Below are 25,803 nucleotides of genomic sequence, written 5' to 3' on the forward strand. Positions count from 1 at the left end.
ATCAGTTCGGCCTTACCCCCTGTAACCCCACAACTCTCCTGCAGCTCCAGCAGTAATAAAAGAAAAGCATAATCCAGTGTTTAGAAATATGAGATTTGCTTGTTGGAATCCGGCGAGCCATGTTGGATTAAGGATGGCCCGGGCTGGCCCGTGGGTCAGCGGCCCTTTGTTGATCATGGCCGTGGATGGACAGAACAATGGAGAGAGGAAAGGACAGATCGGAGGGTGTTATAATCACACACAAAAAATGTTTCAGATCCAGGCAAAAATAAGAGTAAAAACTAGAGTAACATGTTTTCTGCAGGAGGGGAATAAAGGAACGGGAGAATTGCCTCGTGCATGGAGGTTTTTAGTCCAGGTTGCGTCTGTTGGTATCGTAGTACTCGGAATCTGTCTTGGCCTCAAGACCGGTCTTGGACCACCTTCTGAAGACCTCAGTCTTCTCTCAGAATGGAAAGTATTTGACTCGGTCTTGTCTTGGTCCTCAGACTGGGTCAAGACCACCACTGATAGTCATTTTTCCAATACTGTGATTATTAGGAAACATCTCTTTCTAAATAAACAAATAACTTGGACTATTCATAATTCAATTTTCATTCCCCGGTTATGGCTGCAACCTTCCCAATTTTACGGTCTAAGTGAGTGACACACTCATTGCACACAAGCTGATTGTTTGTCATTGATATTTCTGGTCTTGTCTCGGTCTCCCTCTGTCTTGGTCTTGGTCTTGACTGGACCTTGATCCCTTAATGCCTGGTCTTGTCTTGGTCTTGGAGCGCTCCAGTTTTGGGCACATCTTGGTCTCTGTTAGTGTGGTCTTGACTACAGCACTAGTGTGTGTGTGTGTGTGTGTTGATGTTATTTATGACTGCCAGGATTTGAGATGATAGAACAGGAAATTGAGTCGCTTTTTTCCTGTTTTCCCCCCTTTCCTATTTTACTGCAGCCTGCTCATTTCTTTAATACGCTCTGAGATGTAAATCCGTATGCACGCATGCATCCTGGACAATACAGCCAATGTGAATTTTATGTAAAATGTACCCATAACTCTAGTCCACGGTCTAACATATGACTCTATGTAATTTCATTACGTAAAAGGCTTCTGTGTTTGTTGGAGAGTCCATGTTTGTGTGTGTGGGTGTGTGTGCGTGCGTGTGGTACATGTATGTGGTGGTAGTGTGTGTGTGTGTGTGTGTGTGTGTGTGTGTGTGGGGGGGGGGGGGGGGGGGGGGGGGGTTAGGAAGATAGAAGAAGTGATTATAAGTAAAGCCTTATGTTTGTGTCATGCCTGTGCGTCCTGCTTAGGGTCCAGGGTTGAATGTGTGTCAGCATCAAGATCTCAGAAATGCAAAGTGTGTGTGTGTGTGTGTGTGTGTGTGTGTGGGAGGGGGGTGGGGGGTGGGGGGTGGGGGGGGGGGCATTAAATAAAGAGGAGAGCCTTTCATTGACATTAGAATAATCCAGGCAGTTTTTTGTTTGCAGATTTTACTGGGCACTTAGATATGAAGGCAATCTACATATGAGCCTGGATTGAATAAGGTCAGATCCTGATACTTTTTAATATTCTAAGTAACGCAAAACGGGGAAATCCCAATTTTGACCAACCTCATGAGAGGCACAAATGAAGATTAGAAATGGGATTGTATTATGATAAGTGGGTTATGTCATAATTATTCTGAGCAAATCGTCCCAAAGACGAAACGCAAAAGAACATCTTTGACAATCCTTAAAAGTTTGAAAGAAGGTTTTTCCTGTACATTCAAAGATGATTGTTCTTTAACGTCTCCCGTAGTTCACAGGACAACGACGATGTTTTGCACTTTTAATGTTGTTAAAAAAAGTCACGAGACATTAAAGCACATTTTAGAAGTCTGCGTTAAAGCGTCCACAATAATGTCACATAAAACGTTTTTTAAATATCGATGTCAGAAGCCATAAAAAGACATAATCTGTGATTATTGGATTTAATTAAAGGAGCAATATGTGTCCACTAAATAACGATCAGAACAGATGTATGTATGGACAAATATATATTTTAATTGCCACTCGAGCGTTTGGAGCAGACACTCTTCTTCAGCCTGTTATAGCCTGACTTCACTTGACTTGTTGATAGCGTGAAATACTTCAAGCACTTACATAAAGGCACAGCCTGTCGTCGGACACTTTTAACTTCATCCTCCACTTCCCCACCTTTCTGTTTACGTCACGTCTTCCCCCTGACAGGAACCAGAAGCTGACTTGAGCAGAGGATTAAAAAAAAAAATGTCTGCAGGGATTTTGCTCTTTCACCTGTTCACCCATGTGTAACACACTGAGCTGAGGATTCTCTTTCCTTTTGTCTGTTTGAACAAACATGTCTCACAGGTTCAGAAAAATGCTCCTACACAGATGTACAGCTTTTCCTTTATTCAGGTATAAGGCTGATCTATAATGTGGAAATCAGACTCTGCTGGTATTGATCCAGGTTGCTGGGCTTGGGTTGTTGTTTCGAAGACTGTATTTATACTTTTTTTTTTGGTGTGTGTGTTTTTATGTGTCTGACTCTCTGTGTGTAAGCTGTACCAGACACTCCAGTCTATTGGATTGAGATTCATTCGCTATTTAAGGGTCAGGGTTCGGGCCACGTGCGAGCTGCATGCCTCACTGATCAATACTGCTGCCACACACCCTGCCTGACCCCAGCATTTTGTCACCGTAAATCCCAGAGCTCCTTTTTTCCCCCCTCCTGTTGGACTCCCCCTCCTCCTCATCAGCCTCTCTTTTTGTGCTTCTTAAGTCAATGAAAGAAGTGATGGATTCAAAAGGGAGCACTTTGAAAGATCTAAATACATTTAATGTACCCCCAGGATGGCCCTGTGAGGGCCGAACGCTCCAAGAAGTGGCGGTCTCTCAGGAGGGATCTTGACTCAGTACAAGGGAGGAGAAAGCTGAGAAATGGTTTGGATGGTTTGAGATGATATACAGTAGAGTAAGAGCTGATCCCAGTGGAAATATTCTGCTTTACAGCTGAGACCTATGATTTTACCCGATTCTTATTTTCCACCTGTTACATTGAATGTTCATTAAAAAGTCAGTGAGGTTGAGCAGTTGTTTTTTTAACATCTGTTATTTTGGATACTGGCTGGGAAGTCCGAGGTGTGATAGTGGGGGTTTTGGGGTCTGGGTTCTCAGTCTTTCCAGTCTTCAGAGTCAGAGACAGTGCTGCAGAGGTGAAGTCTTAGAGCTGGGGTGCGGAAGGCTTGTAGTAATCTTGAAAAAAAGAAAAAAAAGAAGGCCGCAATTGGTTAAAAATCCAATAATGGACCAGAGATGTTCTCCTGTTGTTGTTTTGATCAAAGGGAAAATATAAGTTGTGTTTCAGAATGGGCGCTCAGTGTCATAGAGGATATCCATCCAGAGATCCATGCTACACAAAAAACACAGGTACAAAATAAAAACACAGGGCACAGTTGCCCTTCCGTACTGTCCTTCACACATCCTTCACCGTGCTGCTCATTCCATAAGAAATGCAAACACGTTGCCCCTTCACCTCTCATCACTTCTACTCTACATACCTCCCTCCACCTCTCCTTCCTTCCTTCCTGCTCCCTCCATCCTTTCCTCCATCTGCATGCCCCGTCTGAGGCAGCCGTCACACGCCGCAGACGGGTCTGCCTGTCGCCTTTGATATAGTAGCATCAGGTTTGCCTGATAGCCAAGGTCAGGGACGAACAATCTATTCAACCCACTCATTATTATTAGAGGTATAAATAAATTTAGGATGGGAGGCTGCACCTTGAACTTTGAACCTTTAGCCTGGGTGGAAATTTATCTTTTCACCATTTTTCCCCACTGTTGCTTGGTGACAGACTGCGTCTCTTCCTCCACCTCTCCCTCTCTTGTCATCCAAATGTGCAACAAATCCATTAAGTGAATGAGATGGATGCCAGCACTTTACATATGCAATATTCAGAGAGGAGTTTTCATGAAAAGGCACACATTTCTAAATAGATATATCTTCTAACTAAACGATGAAATAACCTTTTTTAAATAAATGTGTTATCAGCGTTCCAGTGATACATCACATTATTAAAAAAAAGTAATTTATAGGAAACATTTAAAAACACACACATTAAAACAAACATCATTAATTACATCTGGTCATCAAATCCTCAAACAGACACGAAGCTGAAAGTGTCCCGACATGGTCAAAGTCCATCGCTTTGTGCAGCAGTGCTACAGCTGCAGGTATAAAAGAACAGCCAGAAACTGTGAAGAAGCTGAAACTCCTGGTTGAAGGGATGAGAGCTGTCGTTAGGCCACACGCTGCAGCTGTAAACACTACAGATCCATCAGGTTGGAAAGTTTCATTTTAGTTGATTTAACGTCAAAATTGAGATTCTTGGTAAAAAAAACAAACAAACAACTTTCTCATTCCTGATAATAAGCTGCTTTCAGATAAAGACATTTATGTTAGTTTAGGATCAGCGGGGATTCCTTGCGTCTGTAGTGTTTGACATGTTTAGTATTTTTTTGAACAAGTAAACATTTAATAAATGTTGCTGTTCGCTGGTTATGTTTACATTTTTCTGAGATAGATTTCTGTAGAGATTTACTTCCTGCACTGTACAAACATGCACGTTTAAGGTAACATGCATTAGATCTTTATGCGTGATTTCCTTCAACCAAATCCAGTGTGTGAGATTAAAATCCAAACATGCACCCTGTACTGTATTCTGCTGCTGTGTTCACCATGTTTCAGCGTCACCCTCTTGCTTTTGTCCCTGATCTTCCCCCCTCCCTCCCTCCCTCCCTCCCCTCTCTCCCCCAGAAACCAAATTATAAAATCATCGAGAGCATGATGAGATTGCTGCTCGGTTATTAATCTTCAATAAATACATCTTGACCCAGGGATTAAGTGTATGCCCTCTCCACCCCCTTGTCCTCTCCACCACCCACCACCCCTCCTACCCCGACACACACCACGCTCACTCACTCATCTCTGCAGCGATCCTTTGACATGAATTATGAAAAAAAAGACGAAGAAAGAAAACAACAGCAAAAGGTTGAGAGGGGAGAGAGAGAGAGAGAGAGAGAGAGAGAGAGCGGCTGGGACAAATGTTACATCCTGCGTTAAGGGTTGGCAAGTGATGGCGCTGACCTTGTGGGGTCCTCGGGCTAAAGCAGGATTACTTGCTCTCTCTGGAAAAAAAAAACTAGCATGGCTGCAAACAGAGAAAAAAAACCATGTTGGATGTATTTACAGATGTGCTACTGCTCAGATGGTTACCACAGGAATGTCTCTCAGACATTTGAAACATTCACATGCCATGCTATGCCATATTACTGTAACTGTCTAAATGAAATACACTCTAATATCATAATAAACAGTTTGGACAAAATGACTGCCAGAAGATCTCAATGAAATAACTTACTATCAGTTGGCTGTGGCTCAGTGGGTAGAGTTGTCGCCTCTCAAACCGGAATGTCAAGGGTTCGATCCCCAGCTCCTGCAAGCAACATGTCCGATGTCCACTTAACCCCCCTGCTCCTATGCGGTCGACTGCTTAGTGCGCTAGTCCCCCTAGGGGGAGAAATATATATATATTTTTTTTTTAAAGTCCAAACTAACACAAAACTGTGTGATTTAGTGTGGCCGAACCCGCTGGGTCTGTTTCTGAGTTCTGAGTGGAGCCCCGCCCAGAGCAGCTGGACTCACTGCTTCACAAGATCAGTTTGTGAAGTTTGTGTGTTGTTGTACTCTTGGGACAAAACTCATAACGGCATCGCTGAGTGGGAGGGGCAACTTTTCCTCCTCATGGTGGCAGTGGTTAATGGTTGGACGGGGTTCACGTAAATAAAACATGTGAGCCTAATAGAGAAACACGAACCAACTAAAGGAAGCTTCACTCCATGCTGTGTGAACACAGAGCTGAGAACAACAAACCCGGAGAAAGTTTGCCTTCAGTCTCCTTTAGACTACATTCATGTTTAAAAGTTGGAAATGTCCTATCTGTCAGGAGACATGATGTCTCTTTTTCTCCATAACTCCCCAAATAAGGATAACAACAAGCTTCGACTCCTCGACCAGATGTATCTCAGCGTCTGTAAGAGATTCAGATGTGACAAATTAGAAAAATCAGATCGATGTATACGGCTGAAGAAGAGGAAGGTTGTAAGCTCACGGATACGGTACACATGGGGAGGTGGTGGCAACAAAGGAAACCAATGTCTGAAAGCACAGACTCTTTTTTTTTGTTTTTTTTTAGATTTCTAGATAAAATCAGCACTCATAAATCTCAATATCCTGCCCTCTATGAAGCAATATTCAAATGAAAACGTAAACAAACAGGCAAGTCTTGTCCTCTTTGTCTCTCTCCTCCACCCTCTCTTTCTTTTGCCACTTCAGCTGCTGCCTTCAAAAACAACAATTACGCTGAGTGATTTATGGCCTTCTTCAGCCCGAGATCAGAGCAGAGTCTGCACCAGCACGACCGTATTGATGCTCACAGCACGTGTAACAGCGACTATGATGTCTTATTCCTGTTTTCTCTCGATGCAGGAATCTGTTCTTTGGGTTTTCTGAGATCCAGGATGCAGGATGCAGGAATTCTCTGCTTCACATCCCTCTCTTACACTCCTCCCCTCTTCCCCGTGTGTCTCAGAGTGCTGACAGCTGAGCAATGGCCTCTCCAGGCTGCAGCGATAATTGAAAAGCGTGATGGCTGGGCCCGCTGCTGTAGCCACCATCTGTGAGTCTGAGTGGTTTGGTGAGTGTTGCGTTCGTGGGCGGGTAGGTCGAGGGTTATGTGAGAGCCAGACAGCCTCCCGTGGGGAGCAGTTAACACCTCATAGACGCCAAAAAGGCCCCGAGACGGCCCTTTGCAGAGCTCGGGCTCCTAATGAGAAGAAGGGTGATTATCTCTGTGTGAGGCAAATATCAACGCGTGCTGTTCTGACTCCTGACAACAGACACGAGGCAGAAAATTCCCAAACAGACATAGATGAATAGTCAAAATAAGGTTGCATTTTAAGTCATAAATCAGTGCTTTTACATTTTTATGAGAAATTTGTTTTCAGCAGAGTTGTAGACAGCAGATTAATTACCTATAAAAAAAAAATCAATTAATGCTGTAATGATTGCTCAATTATTCAGGGGGTACATGGGAAATTAATTAAATCCTAATTCAAAATCATTCATCAAAACTGTCTCAAAATTCTGGTTACTCTTATTTTGTTTGCTGTTAATAACACAAGATTTGAATGTTCGTTACAAATACATATTTAGCTTATCCTACCCTTTTACTAACCCTAACACACAACTGGAAATACTTTTTGGGCTCTGATGACTTCAACGATTTGTAAATATGTTTGACATTTCATGCACTCCAAAACAAAACAACATGGAATATAAAACACAGATCGATTTGTTTTACATTTTGGTATTATTAGATTTATTTGTCACACAGAAATGAGGCACATAAAGTGACAGCTCGTGTGTGTGTGGCTGTCTTAGAAACTTGCTTAACACAAAAGCGGGTTGTGGTTTTATTTTCAGTGGGACGTGACTTTGAGCTCGGAAAAAAAAGTTGTCAAAATGTATAAAAAGAGCATTTTTAAACATGCTTATTTTGTTTCTTTGTTAAGTTACATGGTTCGTACCGTCTGAGGTCAAATAATTTAATCGGATTGGTTGTAAAATATCAGAAACTTGGATCGTATTTTTTACATGATGGAGTTGGACCCTGAGGCAGGACCAGTTGAAAACCATTATTGTAAATGATAATATGAACCAATTATAAGAACACAAGATTCATGCATGAATTAAACGATTGTTATAATTGTTAGTTATTTTTACTTTTTGGCTCTGAGAACGTGCCAAACCTTTAATACATTCTGACATTTCATGCACTTCTCACCATAATATATACAGCAACACGGGTAGAACATATCAGAAAGAATTGTGATTTTCAGAATAATCCACAAATATTACCCCAAAAACACTCAACAAGATTCGGCTGTGGCTGATTTATTTTTTTTACTTATTACAAACAATTTAAGCCTTATTTTTTGCTTTTTATATCCTGATTTGTCTCATCAGGTCAGGTGAATGTGTTGTAAAATTGGACAAATTGTGTGATTTGAGGTTTTTTGTTTGTTTTTTTTACAGTGAAGGCAGTTTGGTTTACATTACTGGGTTGATGATACAGCTCAAATCAAAGTACATAGAAGTTGTTAATTATTTTTCTTTGTTTTCTCTTTCCGGAAATGAAATCTCTTTTTGTATGCCGGTCAGATTATGTAACAATTGTCTCTATAAGAAACCTATATCTAAACCTAAAGATAGGCTATAGGTGACAAAAAAAAATAAAAAAAATTCTTAGAAGTTTGAGAAGATGTCATGGATTGGGGTTTATATCACATAAAACTAAATCAGACGGCAAAACAGTCGTAAACGCTGAACTGAACTTGCTCTCTGCAAATCAGTATGCATCGCACGCTCTCCCTCCTGTACTAATGCCTGCGTAAAGTGTGCATTAAAGATTGCATAAAAAATGACAAAGCTCTAAACGCAGCAGTGAGAAGAAGTGCGGAGTGATGCATTAGCCAATAAATTTCTAATACCAGTCCTTCTGAATGCATCTCAAGCAGCCATTGCAGACAGATTACAGGATATTGCATTCCCGTCAATGAGTGAAATGAAGAGATAATTATGCAGCTGGACGTGTGATGAAGAGGTGGAGCCGTGATGGATTTGATTAAAGTTGTCAGTAGAAACACACACTAATGACTGTGTTGATTAGTTAGATTGCTTTAATGCTGCTGCTGCTGTTGCTATTAATCTGCACGCAGAAACAAAAGTGTGCAGTGCTGTATGTGTGTGTGTGTGTGTTTGCACCATCATAGAGGCCCCTTATTTTTAGACCCCATGTTTTATACTTTTCAATGATTAATAATTAGTCTAAAGCAGTTTGAATGTGTTTATCACATCACATTTGATTTTCTGGGAGGAATATTCACATTTGTGATATAGATTTTCGTCATTTCTTACAATTACTTTTTCACTCCTTTTTCCAGTCAAGTACATTTTACATTTCCACCTCTAAACACCCACAAATTCCAAACCACTGCAGGATCTTATTCATTAACATGCAGCTTTAATTGATTGACATCTTCACAACAGATAATCCCCCCCCCCCGCCCCCGCCCCTTCCCTCCTCATCCATCCCCTCCTCCTGAGGTCCGAAAAATATAAAAAGAGCACCCCGCTTCCTCTATGCTTGCATACATTTGCACACACACACACACACACACACACACACACACACACACACACACACACACACACACACACACACACACACACACACACACACACACCAAGCGGCCTCCCCTCTGCTGCTGCTCCATTAGGTCTGAATTGTAGCTGTGATGTGTGGGACCCAGGGGAGGTGTTATTGTCAGAGCTGATTTACTCAGCACCATCTGACACGAGGCTGGGGGGCTCGAGTGTGTGTGTGTGTGTGTGTGTGTGTGTGTGTTTTCCAGGCTTAGAGTCCTTTACAGAGAGGACATGGCAGCAGTCAAAAGCAACAGTTTAACAGTGGCTGCAAAGCAAGCAGCGACCTTTACAGTCACTGGGACAGAAATGTGCATGAGTGTATTTTTCCTAAATGTTCAGCTGCCAGCAGGCGGCTTTTTGAGGAATTCTTTTGTATCATCATGTTTATGTTTCAACTTCCGATCTTATTTCAGAACCAGCAAAAATCTTCATGAGTTGAATTCTGAATACTCTCCTGTTTCATACATATAGAAATAATATCCTTAAACTTATAGTGTTTTATTGATAATCTAATCAAAAACTTCTCTCACTGAAGACCAATGAAAATTTTCCTTTCATTAATTTCATTGGCACAATGGACAGTTTTCCATCATGTCCTGTGTTTCATGATTCTCATTTCAACTGAGAAATGTAGCGCAGCCTTAAAAGTGATGTTGGGTCATTTTTATGAGTGAAAAATTGTCTCAAAAGTACGAGATATCTCATAGGACTTGGGAATGAACTTTGCTGTAAGTGGGCATATTTGAAACAATTACATATTAGCGACACACTGAGTTGAAACATACAGAAAACAAAAATATTGTCTTTGAGGAATCGAGAAAAAAAGGGTCTGGACAGTATTCCTCCCGCTCTCTTGCGGCTGGGGTCTTTCAACGCCTTAGATCAGGGTGTTTGATGACCAGCTCCTGCAGCAACATGTCCGATGTGTCCTTGGATAAAACATTTAACTCTCAATGTGTATGAATGGGATTATTGACTTCTGATCATCACTTTACATAGCAACCTCTGCCATCAGTAAATGTGTAGGTGCGACATACAGCGTAAAAGCGCTTTGAAGAGTCTTGAAGAGTTTAAATCAACATGATATGAATTGATGCTTTACAAATAAAGATGATTTGATTGATTGATTGATGATCACTTCCAAAGCCAGCCTCTTTGTTTTAACAGCACTTTGGTGGGTTGTTTACTCTTTATGCTTCTTTCGTACTTTTGCATTAGTGGAAAACTGATACCATTGCATCTCATATTGTTGTTGCTTTATTCACAAGAAGGAAGATTAATTTAATCAACCAAATAAAGTGTGCTTTTAAGTTTGTTCAACCTAAATCTCTCTTCCCCCGAATTCTCTTTCCCACCATTTACGAAATGATTGTGAAGCTACACCTACATTCATGTTGTTGTCACTAACACCACACTGAAAACTCATTTTTTCACCTCCTGCCAGACCTATACAACCCATCTAACAAATTACATACCTAACTTAAACTAAGAAAGTGCTGGATTTGAACTCAATTGGAGAGAGTAGGGTGGGATTATCTACGTTGTTTGCTTGAGGAGTTCATCCAGTGGTCACTAAAATCTCACACCTGCTGTGAGACAGATTTAACAGCTGAACATTAGTCAGTGTGAACATCCAATGGAGAAATCATTTACTATTAGATTTGCATTTTAAATGTTTATGTATTCACTGAAAATACACAGCTTCTACTGATTGTATTTCAGGGCGTGTGACTTCGAGAAGAATCACATATCGCTAACGTATGGTGAGCAGAGCTAAGCTAATCCATGGTTTAACAATTTAGGCCTTTTAGCAAAGTACTTTTAGTGTTAACCTAAAATAAACAACAATCATTCATCATAAAAGTTCTTATGTGTTTTTATCAGACTAATCCTTTTGAACAAACTGTCAGCTTTTCAGTTAGCTAATGTTCAGCTTTGCTAGTTTAAACAGCATTCCTTTCTTCATAATAACCCCTAAAAAAAAAACAACAATTAGACAAACCAAACTGCTAAACGTTGGTGTGGGGAAAATAGCCCAACACGGAAAATTACAGAGAAGTATGGGGAGGCATTGTAATTACTTAGCGCTAGCATGTTCCTGGCTAGCTAGTGTGGTAGCAAGTAGCTTTCTAGCTGGTGGATTACAAGCTGTGTAGCTTTCTCACACGACTAAACTTTTTGATGTCGTTGATTAATAATGAGCTCTCTCCTGAACCGAAGCTCCAACTCTCTTCCAATCCTGCTATATCCACTGTCCAATCAAATAAAGGCATAAATGATAGACTACAAATGTGAATAAAATAGTAAACTCCATTTTACAACAATTTGAACCTAACATCCTTCAAAATGATCAGGTTTTTAACACAAAGTGGAAAAGTACTTTCTGTTTCATCAGCTAGAAATCAGCCTGTCTGACCTCAAATACAAACAGCTTAGTAAACTGACTAAGGCAGGTATCTATAGGAGATTAACACAACCTTTCACACTTCACTCTCACCGCCTTTCTGTCTTTGCCAAACACTCTTTGGGTCGAGTTACACACCTGCCGCTTTGCGGGGCAACAGTGATACCTGCCACTCAGCTGGAAGGATTGGGCTGAATTTCCTGTCTGGTGTTCCTTTTCTTGTTCTGGGGAACTTGAGGAGCAAAGCTGAGCGGACGGACATTAAGAGGGAGGAAGTTGGAGATTGCACTATGAAAGAAAAGGTTGGAGGACAGATGGCTATTAACGTCACGCATGTTATACTATAATCAGGGGATGCACTACAAGATAATCAAGCAGATCAAGCCCGATTTTCTCCTTTCTGACAAAAATTTTCTAAGTCGTCTTGCCACATTTTCCTGCTGTGAGGTGTGTATAGAGTAATATAAATATCTCTGATATGCTCAGAAATATGTTGTGGCCACTCATTTTAATTTTTTACATTTTAACCATGTTCAATGTTCACGATCTGATAACCTGTTGTGGTAGAGGAACACCGAGTACAGCGAGTACACACTGGATTGTCACGTGGTACAAATCCTAAACCAATAATAGCCCAACTACCACATCAAAACAATTTTAACCCTTCAGCTCCTGCGTATAAAAAAACGTGTTCTCCGTGAATTTTTCTGTGAATGTTTTAAAAAGAAAAAGTCCAAAAACTATCATCACCAATCCTTTGTGTTTGTCCTGTCCTATTTAATTTGTATCCTTTCTCCAAAGACTATATACGTACAACAAATAGGTACATCTATCATTATTTGATGTCATGTAGGTCTATCACATTTTTATCATTTGTTAAGATTTTGAAAATCTTTTAGTTCGGATCCAGGTTTTACAGATCGGCATTCAAGCACACACAGACACACAGATACACAGGTACACAATCAGACAAACATGCATACATCAGAACTGATTTTTACCTGAAATGCTTCATATAAAACTGAAAAACATCAACTGTTTTTTATGTTAAAAATAAGTTTTTAAAAAGCAGAAGGTAGCTAAAAAAAGTTTCAAAATCTCTTCTTAGTCCAACAGAACCACACAGGGATACATGCACACATACTGTATACTGCACACCAGCCGCTAAAGAAGCAAACAAACACTTGATTCCACACATACATACACGTCCATGCACGCGCCCACCTACACATATACTGTTTAATCTACTTAATTGAACCTGACTTTGAATAACTAAACAAATGAGGAAATTCACAAGGGGCACTTGATCCTTTCTCGGCTAATGGATTGGAGATTCCTTTCCCATCGGGCCGTTTGGGCAAACAAGAGCCAGTAATCTCTGAATTGATGAGTTGACTCTCTGTCTGCATCAAATTTCTCCACTAAAGAGCTGTTGAACCCCTGATGTGTTGGTAGTTAGCCAGAAACTCAATTTGCAAACTGAAGGCTTGCTCAGGTTTCACTATCAGGAGTGTTGCATGCTATAGATGGGAAAGGTACATACATAGGATCAATGCTGCGTTGAAGCTATTCAACACATTACCGGCTTCGTTTGTACAGAAAACTTTATATGTATGCAAAAATGGTTATTCAATTTCTCAATATGTGTGTAAAACTTAACCCCAGTTATTTTTTAATCTACTATAGGTCATGCAACATATTTCTTAAAGAGCTCATAGTGGCCTAATATCCGTCTTTAACATTGCCCTCCATGAATGTAGGCCAGCTTATAATTACAATCAATACATGAAGCACATGGCTTTTCCTCAGAGTATAATCTATCGTTTCCCCTTCCAGAAGAAACATATGTCATTTAAATAAAGCCACTAAAAGATGGCAGAACTCAAAAACAAAGCTAACAAGGTCCTGGTTCACTCAGTCGAAGCTTCATTAATGTTAAGCAATGCTAAAGTCTCCAGTTGTAGTACGGGAGGTAGAGCCTTCCATTGTCATGTCAATGAATGATAGCGACTTATTTCCCCATCAGTTTAACAAAAATATATATTTCAGACTAGGTGAAGGTAAGTGGAGTCTAGGCCTGCTCTTTTCTTATGTCTTATGAGATCTTTTTTTTTTTTCCATAAAATATTCGATCAATCAGTTTTTAATCTTGTGCACACATTTTTGTAGTCCAACTAAAAAGCATAGAATCCCGTTTTGATTTCGGTGACAAATTTATTAAAGTCCTGTATTTTTACCAGGAATCATCATCATCATAACCAGAAGGAATAAATAAGACATAAAACATTTTCCACATAAACAAACATATACATTACAACCCCGAATTCTACAGCTCATTCTTCCTCCGAGGTTGTTTTTTTAGGCAGAACAAAATGAACGATACATCTGAGAAACACACAAATGCATAGAAGTAATTGGACCCCTAGGTACCGTGTAAGACAACATCTACATTTATGCCTATATCCCTGTATTAGAATGTACAAAGTCCTTGTATCTGGGTTTCTTCTTCGTGTCCAAGAAGGGATTTGTATAAAAATAAAGTCTCCACAATGATAAACCATTATATTTATATATATAGACATTTGGCAACAACCAGACATTTGAAGAACTCAATTCTGCACAGTGTAGAAAACAAAACAAAAAATCCATGTCCAAACTGTCTCGGTCTCAGTCAGTCTCTACAATGTCCTGAAAAAGCATTTAAAAATTAAATAATCAGAAAGATTTCTTGCTTTAGATTTTGTAACCTAATGACTATTGTTAGGCCAAGTGCTTTAAATGAAAGACATCCTTTCCTTTCAGATCACATATAATAAATGGTCCTTCTCATCAGATATTGATGGACTCCAAGCAGTCTAGTCCTTTACACAATTACAGTCCAGTTTGACTATTGTTCAATTCCTAAAATCCCAAAGAAGACACAGAAAACCAAAAAAATAGTCCCTTTTTTTTCAAAGGCCACTCAAAACTGCCCATGGTCTACTTCATCTAACCAGGACGCAGGACTGGCAGGAAAGTCTGGGTATCCTCCACTGCTGCCGGTGGACAGGTCCGAACTGGGGCCATTCGCAGCCCCCATAGAGATCCTCACTGTAGGGTTGATCCCAGCCGTGCCCCCCTGGGTCATGATTGACAGGGCAGAGTCGGGGTAGACCAGGCTGGAGATGAGAGGCTGGTGTCTTGGAAGTGCTTGCAGGGACCCCGGCGACTGCGGGAGGCCGTAAGGGCTGTTAGATCGGATGTCATGGAACTGGTCCTGAGAAGGGAGGACGCCATGCTCCAAAGGGAAGGAGCCATGGTTGTTGCCCCCCTGGCGGCCCCCCATGCCTGGAGAGGACTCGCTCAGGCTGCTGTAGATGCCGTTAGTGAGGCTGAGCTCAGACATTGGTGGTTCATCTGTGCAACAAGGACAAGAAGATAAAATTAGAACTTTATTTAACAGGAATATTTTGAGCTAACTTTAAGAACCTTCTCCGTTAGCTCACCAGCTAACATGCTTTGATGTGATGCATGCAGTCTGTTAAGACTTACATAACCACTATAATAAAATACTGTCTTCATATTGAGTGTTTTGACTCTACCTGTAAAGGACACCTCAGCATCACTGTCCATGCCCTCCTCCTGGATGCTGTCCTTGTCAGACTTGGAGCTTCCTCGCGACCTCTTCATGTTGCGGAAGTACTGGCCCCACCTCTGCCGCCCGGCGTCTTTTTTCAGCCTTTTCTCTTTCGCTCGCCTGTTCTGGAACCAAACCTTGAGAGAAAAAAACAAGATGTCGTGTAAGTATTCAAATATTGAGCATGCTAAGATTTCCATCAGAAAAAAAATGTCCCTCAGTATACTGTAGAGTTTAGACCATTTAAAACACAACCAAATGATCTCTAAACCAGTTAAATCTGTAATCCTCTGCGTTTTATATCTGAACTATACAAATGACTCCCTATTTTCTTCCTAAGTCATCATGCACCCCGAGTCTTCGACATCAAACACCCTCTGCTCTTCCCTCGCGGAACAAATTATGCTTTTAAGGCCTAAAAACTAAATTAATTTTCAAGGACTGTCTGGACACAACTTCCCTTCTAATTGAGTCCAAGTACGAGACTCAAACTGTGACAGTGACCTGTAATCCAGGGACCAGCGTCCCCTGCTCCTGAATTATCACACATTTAATTAACTCCCCGACAGCTACAAGTTGTCCTCACCCCGGGGGAGCACACAGGTTAGCACATTTCTGCTTTGAATTATTCAAATTCCCTACACTAACTTTTGATCTGATCTATAAATTTGATCTTGCACTTCAGAAAACACAAACACAAAGACAAGCCATAAACACAAATCTGTCTGTATCCTCACTGCCTGCAAATATATATATAAAAAAATAAACACCCTGTTAAAAAAAAAATCTCATCGTATACACAATATTAATTCATTTGCTACAAGCACAAAGTGCAGTTTTACATTCTCTTTAATGATATTCCGCCCTAAGTGAACCCTTTGCACCCCGTCCCTTTCTCTGAATAATGAGCCGCATTTTAGTGGCTTCCGTCTCTACTTTTGTCCTTGCAAATAAAACAATATATATGACCAGCAGCACCCGGCCCCGGGTGTGAGGCTCCTCAGCAGCAGACAATATGCGAGGGGCCCCTCTTAGCATTGTTAACGATCTCGCACTTAAACCGTGCTGACTTTCATGTGGACTTCATTTTACTCCATCTAGCCGTAAATTCCAACCCAACACACACGCACCTCTTTGTACAGTGGGCTCGTGCCAGTTCGGCCACAATTGTCCCTTTAATAATGCAGTCAGGACACTAATGGAATAGCTCTTAATGGATAATAATATACTTTACCTGCACAACTCGCATATCCAGCCCTGTCTCTGATGAGAGCTGTTCCCTGACGTGGCGGGCGGGTTTGGGGGAGTTATTGTAAGCGTTCTTTAGCGTTTCAAGCTGTTTGGCTGTGATGGTTGTTCTCGGCCTTTTCGCAGTCGAGTCTGCCTCTGAAAAAAAAAGGACAAAGCAGAAATTGTAAGCTAATGCTGCAGAGGTATTCTGCTGTAATCTTTGGAATAATGGAAATACTTTAAAATACACAGAATCAATATTACTTAATAAAACTAATGACACAGACATGAGAGTGCAAGTCTAGTGTTTTACCTTAGCAACATGAACATCTGTGATAGAAGCATTCGCAGCAACTATTAGCATAAAACTGCCTTTATAATATACAACTTTCTAATCTCACATAAATGGATAACTTCTCCTCTGCCTATAAAACTAAACTCTGGCATCCAGTGCGTAATTGCATCATGTCGGCGCATCTGTTGGCAAGCACAGCAAAATACAAAACCATCATCCAAATGGATGCGGGTCCAAGTAATTGCGCCCTCTCATTAGCAAAATAAACGTGTGTGTTTTTAGTGAAAAACTTGCTGCATAAATCCACACTTGGTGGTTGTGGTGGTGGTAGTAGGGGAGGGGGGGCAGTAAATTCACACAAACAGATGGGGAGATAAAACTTGACCATGCACTGTCTGCCCCAGCAGCAGAGCATGCTGGGATTTTTTTAATGTGTTGTCTGTTGATATTATAAGGGCATCTAATGCTAGTGAAGATCGTATAAAATGACACAAACTTTTAAAAGCCAACACACATTAAAGTATGTGAAACTGCTGTAAATTAACTATTTAAAAGTCACACACACACACACACACACACACACACACACACACACACACACACAATAAAGATGTACCCTATTCGGTGGGGAACGTCCTTATTAGAAATAAATTAAAACTTTCTTTACTTTTATATACAAAATGAGGCTGAAGGATAATTAACATTCTTTTTTGGATAGGTCAAACACAGAAGAGGAATAATTTCTAAATAACCTTTATTTTATTAAATACACATGTATTTGTCTGACTCACTAAAGTGTTGTTCATCAAGGTCCTATCTGTACATTTTATTCAAATGAATGAACGACAATTTACAGAATCCTCCTTTTATGTATACTTGCTACATGCATGATTGCACTTGAATAAAAGGAGAATTAGAAATTGTAGAAATGTAGAATTTCATTATTTGTATGGATTTTTGAGATATTATTTTAAAAGAGCTCTTTAGGTTGAACATTATTGAAAACATTTATGTAGTGCAATATTTATAATAATATGACACTGTCTTTTAACACACTAGTCTGTCTCTCTCTCAAACACACACCCTTTTTTCTCTCGTTCTGTGTGTCTCTCTCTCTCTCTCTCACACACACACACACACACACACACACAATAATAAAACCTATTGACGGCTGATTACTTGCAGCAGCAGAGTGCACGTGCGTGAGCCTCTGGTCCTCCACTGTACGCAGTGTACTATCGATCGGGTTGCGGGAAACGACGCAATTAGCGCAGGTAGGTCAGAGTTTATGGGTGACCTCATCGTCACGTCCAAATTAAAGCCCCTACTTAAAAACAAGTCTGCACGGAGCGCATCATATTTTACAGAATACGAGCTGCAAATGGCACACAAATAAACTAAAAATGTATCTTTTTTTTTTTTTTTTTTTCTTCTGCTCGTCTTCTCACCTCGCTGCTTGGCCGTCTCGTAGTCGGCCTTACACACCAGCCTGCTGTCCTCCATCAGGTAATACTCGTCTCCCGTGGCCAGCTGCCTTTTGCACACGATGCAGGCGAAGCAGTGCAGGTGATAGACGAAGTCCTGCGCCCTTCTCACCACCTGTGTGGGCGGGATCCCCTGCTGACACGCTGCGCACTTGGTCCCGAATCTCCTTTTGGGAAATCAGACGGTTTCCATCAATACATAATAACCCCTTTTAGACTCTTTATGGTCTTAACATAAATTTGAATCGTATAATGATTAAATGTGGTGATTATTTAAAAGCTGCTCACTTGAAGAAGTCTTCCTTGCAGTACACGCTGTCTCCTCTGCTGAAGCATTTCTCCGCCAGCTGCGCCTGACAGTCGCTGCACTTCAGACACTTGCTGTGCCAGTGACGATCCAACACTTTGAGGATGAAACGGTCCACGATGTGCTGATTACAGCCGGCACACACCGGGATCTCTGCAGAAAGACCACCAATTATTAGTAAGGTTGATGGATATAAGACGAGGACACAACCGAGTGTGGTCACAGTGCTGAAGAACTCAGTTAAAGACAATATCTCTGATTTGATTTTGCGACACACACGCTAAACGAGAACAACAGAAACATGCGTTAATATACTCCCATTTTAATGCATAATTAGCCTCAATTATGCTGCTCTCATATTATTGTGTCATCGTTTTACCGTCTTATTTTTTATGTGTTGTCATTTATTTGTTATGATTTGATCAAAAAGCCATTTTCAAATTTATTAAAAATTGTATTTAACTGTATGAAATAAAATATGTGTAAGACCATAAGTTTACAGTCACCACATGCACTTCTTCATTAAAGTAACTGTTGTGAAAAAAAGACACATTTTACATCGAAATGTACCTTCATAAAAACCAGAAACTGTCTACTTTTCATTTTAAATCATCGATGTATTCTTGACTTTCTTGAATCAGGGGGTTTGGAAAATTAAATTATTTAAGAAAAAGACATTTAAAGCGTTGCAGGTGAGCGCTGAAGGAGAGCAGATAAAGCAGATTAAAACAATGTTTAAGCTCCTAACAACACACAATTCAGCCAGTAACAATAAAAATGTAAAATATAAAATGAGAGACTACACTAGTCGAGACTTGTCTTTGGACTAGAAGCATGCACTGTCGAGTGTTTGCTTTAATGATAAAAGTCATGATTACGTAAAAGTGGAGTGTCCCATTATCTGTGCACGAGACCTTCATAAAAGAATTATTAAATAGATCCACTGTCCACGTTTCACCTCAATCTAATAACAAACATCTGTTTGTGTTCACATCCTGTATGTATCCCTGCAGCTTTCCTATTTAATAAGATCAAAGAACATACAAACTTTTTAAATCATATTTACCAAACCACCGAAAAGCTGATATAAATACAAAGGACAAAAAATAAAAATAATTATCATCCTCCTTTGTAGATAGCTTAATGTGCAGAAGTTGTACTTTAAAGGAACTCGAAAGAAGATATTTACTTATTAAATGCGTTTATAAAATGTAAACATGAAGACTCTGAAACAACGTGTCTATTCAGATGAAAATATTTGAAAAAGTTTTAATTTAAAGGTCGTTTATACCTTAAATCTTGGAAGATCAATAAAGATAAATAAATGAAAATTAAAACTGTAGCAACAAACATAAGAGGAAAGTATTCTAATATTGAATTATCTTTGGGATATTTGCACATTTATAGTTTATCCATGGTGTAGAATAACTCAAACCGTGAAAACAAACGTTTTCAAAGAATAAAACGAGATAAAGATGAATATAATGCATCATCAATAAGCAAATATTGGTCGAATAATTATTATTCTTGGCATCACTGTAACAAACAAGCTACAAACAAAATAAACAAAGTACAATTAAGGACAGCTAAAACGTCAGGTAAGAAGCTATCAGGCCTCTTTATTACTAATTAAAGGAGGCTCAACCACTTCATATTCCATCCGTGCAAGGAATCGCGTTCCTTTTGTTCTGCAGTGGACGACCATGAATCATTCAAGAACATTTTCTTCTTGCATCACCAGCACAAGTGTGTTGGGCCCTGCCGCGCCGGGAACAGGTGTATACAGGTCATCATTAATTCAAAGCGCTCTGTAAAACTAGAGAGCTGCTGCCTATTAGTCTCACGGTACAAACCAATGAGGTGTCCGAGCTGTTTACTCACATCATGATGGGACACTGGGAATGTAATACATATAAAAGAGTACAATTTCCAACACACAACTCGTGTGTGTTTGGAACAGGTCAGGATCAGGTGCAAGATGTTTTGTTTGAATATTCTTTTAGCAGTGCAATTTGGAGTGGAAGTGTCTCACATATGATGACTATTAAAAACTCTAAACGGGATAACGTGCAGCTCACAATCCATTGCCACCTCTCTGATTTACCATTTAAAAAAACAATGCGCTGAACATAATATAGCCTACTATAAAAGTTGAACGACCACCCGATGAATCAAATGCGTAAATCCTGATGCGTAAAAGTTGGTGGAGCAACAACAAAAAATATAGCACGTGTTGTAAAATTGCTCGGCTTGATAGAGAAATCTGCCAAAAATTAAACGACTTCATAGTTGTAGCATCAATCATCCATACTCTGGTTATTACAGCACCGCCCCCCCGAACACCTAAAACATCATAAAAAGGCAGCAATTTATCTCACAGCCACACAAAAAAAGGCCCATTCGAAAAGTGTGGTCGCTGAAATGTAAAAGATCCAAACAGTGCAACAACGAATAAATCAACAGCTTTGGGCTTCAGGTTACCTTTCCGGAGCTCCTCACTGTGAGACAGCAGAGCGAGAAGCATCTCCGTGTTATTTGGAGCCTCTTTTGAACAATTGCGCTCACCGTATCCATCCATTGCTCATGGTTTTACCCTCACATTAATGTAAATCTGCCTGTTTTTTTTTTTTTAATCAATCAAACCAAGCAGGTGTTGTTGAATTTGTGTAGCACGAGCCTCAAAGCGAACAGAAGCGCGCGAGTGCGCAGTGCTGGTGGAGTTGGGTCTCCGTGTGTGTGCATACTGTGTTGGAGCCTGTGCACGATTACGCGGCGCCGTTTCCTGGGCGACAGGCAGATAGATTAACATCACCAACCGAGCGACGAGCGAACCCGGAAGAAGAAGGACAAGGGCTTGAGAGGAGAGGCCAATAGAGTGTCAGTTTGTTCAGCAAACGGTGGCCCTTTACGGTGCAGCCTATAGAAAAATATTAAGATATAAAGCCACTATTACATTGTTCATCACATCCTCTTGTACTCTAATGAGATAAATTTGACTGAAAATAAATGATGAAAAAAAAAGATATTTCCTTCAACGCTGAAACAATTTCGTTTTGTATTTTATTTCTCAGTGTGCGGGAATCTTTCCTTCTTTTGATTTATTTTTAGTTTATGTTCATACATTACAGGAAAATGCAAATCGCATTATGAGAAATATGTTTAAGACAAATAGTTGATATTCACAAACTTGGGCACCTTGCTTTTTTATTGTGTCTACCCAGTAAGGCAAGCTCTTTTTGCACGTTATAATTATTCAAAACAGTTGGAAATATATTAAATTCTTATGAAAACTGAATCAATGAGCACTGGACAAAATAACCCCAAAATACTTAATCGACGGCCTTAAAACCTTTAATAAAATAAACAGCCTTATTGTTGATTTATCTTATAAATTACCAATATTCTTATTTCATGAGAAATATCAATTTTTCATTATTTAAAATTCAAAACTGCTATACTTAAAAGAAAGACAAACCTGAGAAAATACTGGGATATTGCCTTGGTGTGCCTATTAATTAAATGTTTGTGTTATTATATTTGAATATTTAACCTTAAATGATTATGATTTTAAAAATAATCGAATAATTATTATATATGAGAAACAGGTTCAAACAACTGGAAACTTTTTTTTTTTTTAAAGGTCCGAGTTATAATCACCTATTATAAATAAATAATGCATTTGTATTAATTCATACACCAGTTTAGGAGCTCAGTGTGTGTCATAAGCTTTGTATCCAAACAACAGGTTTTTAAATATCGTACACACAATCTTGATCTGTATCGTTGAGTGTTCAAAGACAAGTGTTTATTTAGGAGAGAGATTGGCTGTTCAATAACATGTTGATCGGGCCAACACCCCAATGAATTTTATTGACACTGATCTTTGGCACAAAAGAGCGCCTGGGGAAATCACGAGGAGTGCCACAGCCGCGCGCGCGCCGCTGATGAATCTAAAATCAATGTCCTATTTTGCTTGGATTTCCACAAGTGTATGAAAGACATTTTTTTAGAAAGCTTTGGGGTTCATCGGTGCCACTGTTACTTTTCAGCTTTGTAATATTTTTTTTATGTCGTATTGATCGCTCACTTTTGAGGGGGTTGATCCCGGCAGTAATGAGATAACAAAGTGATAAAAATGACCATCAGAGGAACGGTCAGTGAATATCAGAGTTAGAAATTTTTTTACAACCCAAATTTGCACTTCGGTCTGTGCATTTTTTGTAAAAATCGCCTGTTTCGATTTTGTGTGTATTAATTATGCCTGATTTAGTACATTTAAATTGAAATTTTGTGTGGGTTCAAAACAATGATGTGGCACAAAACTTCTTATCAAACAATCTCCTTCAGAACCTCCACGTCAACGTCAGGTGTCCAACCTGTCAGGGCAGGAATGTGACACCTGTGGAGCAGTTTTGAGTCGGTGGGCAGCGGGTGGGAGCAGCTCTTTGCCTGCTGACAGTCTGTCGAGCACACACACACACACACACACACACACACACACACACACACACACACACACACACACACACAGAGGGTACCCACACTGTGCTCTCTCCGTATCCGTTCCCGTTACAACCGCGTGCGGCGGTGTGAAATGACAGCACGCGCATAACATCTGTTCGAGTGATTCTCCAACAATGAAGGCTCATTACAGATTCATAACGTCTACCGCACGCAACAACGCAGGAGAAGCGCCTCTAAAACAGGCTGCATACAAGAGGCCGGCGAATAATGGAGGCGTTCCTGCAACTGTTGCATCCTTTATTTTGAATTTCAAAGATGTCTTGGTGTGAATTTTTAACCGCAAATTATCGAACACAAGATAAGAATGTATAGGTTTTGTGTACTCTGTGTTGCTTTTTGAGAGAGAAAAAAATAGAGCAATAAACAACAGTGAACAAGCTCAATTTCACGCTTGTCACAGTTGACAAGAAACACCGTGCGTCCTGCTGTGATGATTCAACTTATTAAACACCACCATTTCACGCTTGATTTTAAGTCATTGACAAACCGCAGGACATCGATTCAAACAAAACAAGCCAAAACAACAGTGCTCAAGAAAACGTGATATAGGCGCTCTGTCTTACCTGGGCCCGAACTGTAACGGGAGAAATTTCCGGTGTTTTGACAGCTTGACCCCGGGTGTTCAAGCAACATTTTGAAGCTAGTTTTTGATCCTCCAAAAGACGAACGATGAGAGCCTCAGATTCTTTAAAAATAACGTCTGCGGATGATGGACTCAAACCGGAACTTTCCTGGAGATTTCCGAAGCTTGACTTGAGAAAAATGTTGAAAAAAGAACACCCGGAAACTTCTCTCCTTTCGTTGACCACCGAGGAGGGAAAATGTGTATATGCATCAAGTTTCTCTTTTTGTTTCCGTGTTGCTGAACTCGAGGTGAGGTTAAAAATCGTGTGACCAAAGTGTGCGCGTGGCAGTCTGCGCCTTCACCTCAGCCGAAGTGATCTGCGGTCATCAGCGCTGCCTCTGTCCAGGGTGCTGAAGGGGGAGTTTCTCTAAACGGGGCAGGAGGAGGCGTGTGTGCTGCTCCTATGCACACACACACACACACACACACACACACACACACACACACACCCTCCCCTCTTTCTTGTTATCTCTGTTGTGGTGCACGTGTCTGTCTTTAAAGACGCACAATAGGGCAATTGGGCATTGCTTAAGACATTGTTGTCGTGCGTTTCCATTGCTGCGTCTCTCTTTTGTTTGGTTAAAAATAGACCGCATCGCATTAATGATACAACTAGCGGACAGAGGGTACGTACCGTTATGTTAGCTTAAATGAAGCTCCGGGTGAAGAATGCTAAAAACAAAAAATGAAGGCACATCCTTGCTGGTTTACAATGACAAGTCTCAAACGCAAGAACACATCAGGCGACATCTTCTCAGCATCTTTTGCACAACTCACCACTGCACTATTGTCTCATGCAGACTTGTACGTGCTATTTAGGTTTATAGTCGATTATTTGATGTTAGAGGCTTTGATGTTAGAGACTGGATGCCTTGAATTTCCCTCGGGATCAATAAAGTATCTATCTATCTATCTATCTATCTATCTATCTATCTATCTATCTATCTATCTATCTATCTATCTATCTATCTATCTATCTATCTATCTATCTATCTATCTATCTATCTATCTATCTTTTGTATAGAGCAAAGTCAAATTCCTTGAAGCCTATATGAACATGCCTGGCCAATAAAGTGGATTCTGCTACATTTAAAGTGCAGTGTTTGAATGATTGTTAATAAATAAATAAAAGTCGAGTGAAATAATATTAAATAAAGACTAGGCCGAAATGCAAAAAAAAGCTAACATTGTTCATTTGCAAAAAAAAAAAAGAAAGAAAAAAAAGGTTGGTAAAATTATACCATCCTGCTAAAATTCAAGCCAAACATGCAAAAGTTTCAAATAGCCTGTCTGTGTTTACAAGTTATAACGAAAACACAAACAAACAACTTAGGCTACTCAAAAAAGAAAAATACTTTTTATTACTACATATATATGTGGATTGTGGTTTCTTTACTAGTTTTTACAGCAACAAATGAAGACTTGGGGAAGGGAAGACTCACTGGATGGAGTTTTAACGTCCTAAAGTTTTACTGACACGTATCTTTTACACAAAGTAGAGCCACTTGTCTAATTCAAACCTCGGCATTACTTCCAAAAAAACGAACACAGTTTGTTATTTTTTCCCCCCCAATACATAACCGTTTATCTATTTTATAAGCAGCGTCTATTTTTCTTCCTTATAAATTGTTGCTAAGTTCCTGTAAAAATTTCAAGCCAAAAAACAAGCGCATGCGCGGAGTTGCCCGGCTTTTTGGCCGAATGCCATCCTTCCTTCCTTTGAGCCTGTGCCAATTAACCACCACAACAGCGACAAAACTACTCTGACGTAGTGCTACAGCTTTGATTCAATTTTACTCGCCCAGCACGCCAGCCCTCAAGTGGTGTAAGCCAATTAGACCTATGCTGTTCATTAGTCCACTCAGGGCAATTAGCTTGCCAAAGTTGGAAAGAAATCCACCATCTTTCCTTTCTTATCTCATCATCGCTCACTGACTTAATTCCTGACACTCTATTCAGGATGTCAAGGTTAAAAAAAAAAAACAGAGATGAAAAA

General features: G+C 40.0%; 1 protein-coding gene across 3 annotated transcripts; it reads right to left on the reverse strand.

The window, feature by feature from the left end:
- Positions 1-13,936: 13,936 nt before the first annotated feature.
- Positions 13,937-24,092, reverse strand: lhx3 (LIM homeobox 3; the record flags this gene model as incomplete). Of its 3 annotated transcripts, none has more annotated exons than XM_079364875.1 (6): positions 13,937-15,122; positions 15,308-15,479; positions 16,577-16,728; positions 18,316-18,515; positions 18,640-18,811; positions 23,746-24,092. In XM_079364875.1, the coding sequence occupies 6 exons, from the start codon at positions 23,813-23,815 to the stop codon at positions 14,689-14,691; spliced, it is 1,200 nt and encodes a 399-aa protein (XP_079221001.1). In that variant the 3' UTR covers positions 13,937-14,688. The 3 variants fall into 3 exon arrangements, with proteins under 3 accessions (XP_079221001.1, XP_079221000.1, XP_079220999.1); XM_079364874.1 differs by having other exon boundaries at positions 18,316-18,518; XM_079364873.1 differs by lacking the exon at positions 23,746-24,092 and adding an exon at positions 21,140-21,236 and having other exon boundaries at positions 18,316-18,518.
- Positions 24,093-25,803: the final 1,711 nt, after the last annotated feature.

This window comes from Symphodus melops (genome assembly GCF_947650265.1).
Source record: "Symphodus melops genome assembly, chromosome: 16".
Classification (NCBI taxonomy): domain Eukaryota; kingdom Metazoa; phylum Chordata; class Actinopteri; order Labriformes; family Labridae; genus Symphodus; species Symphodus melops.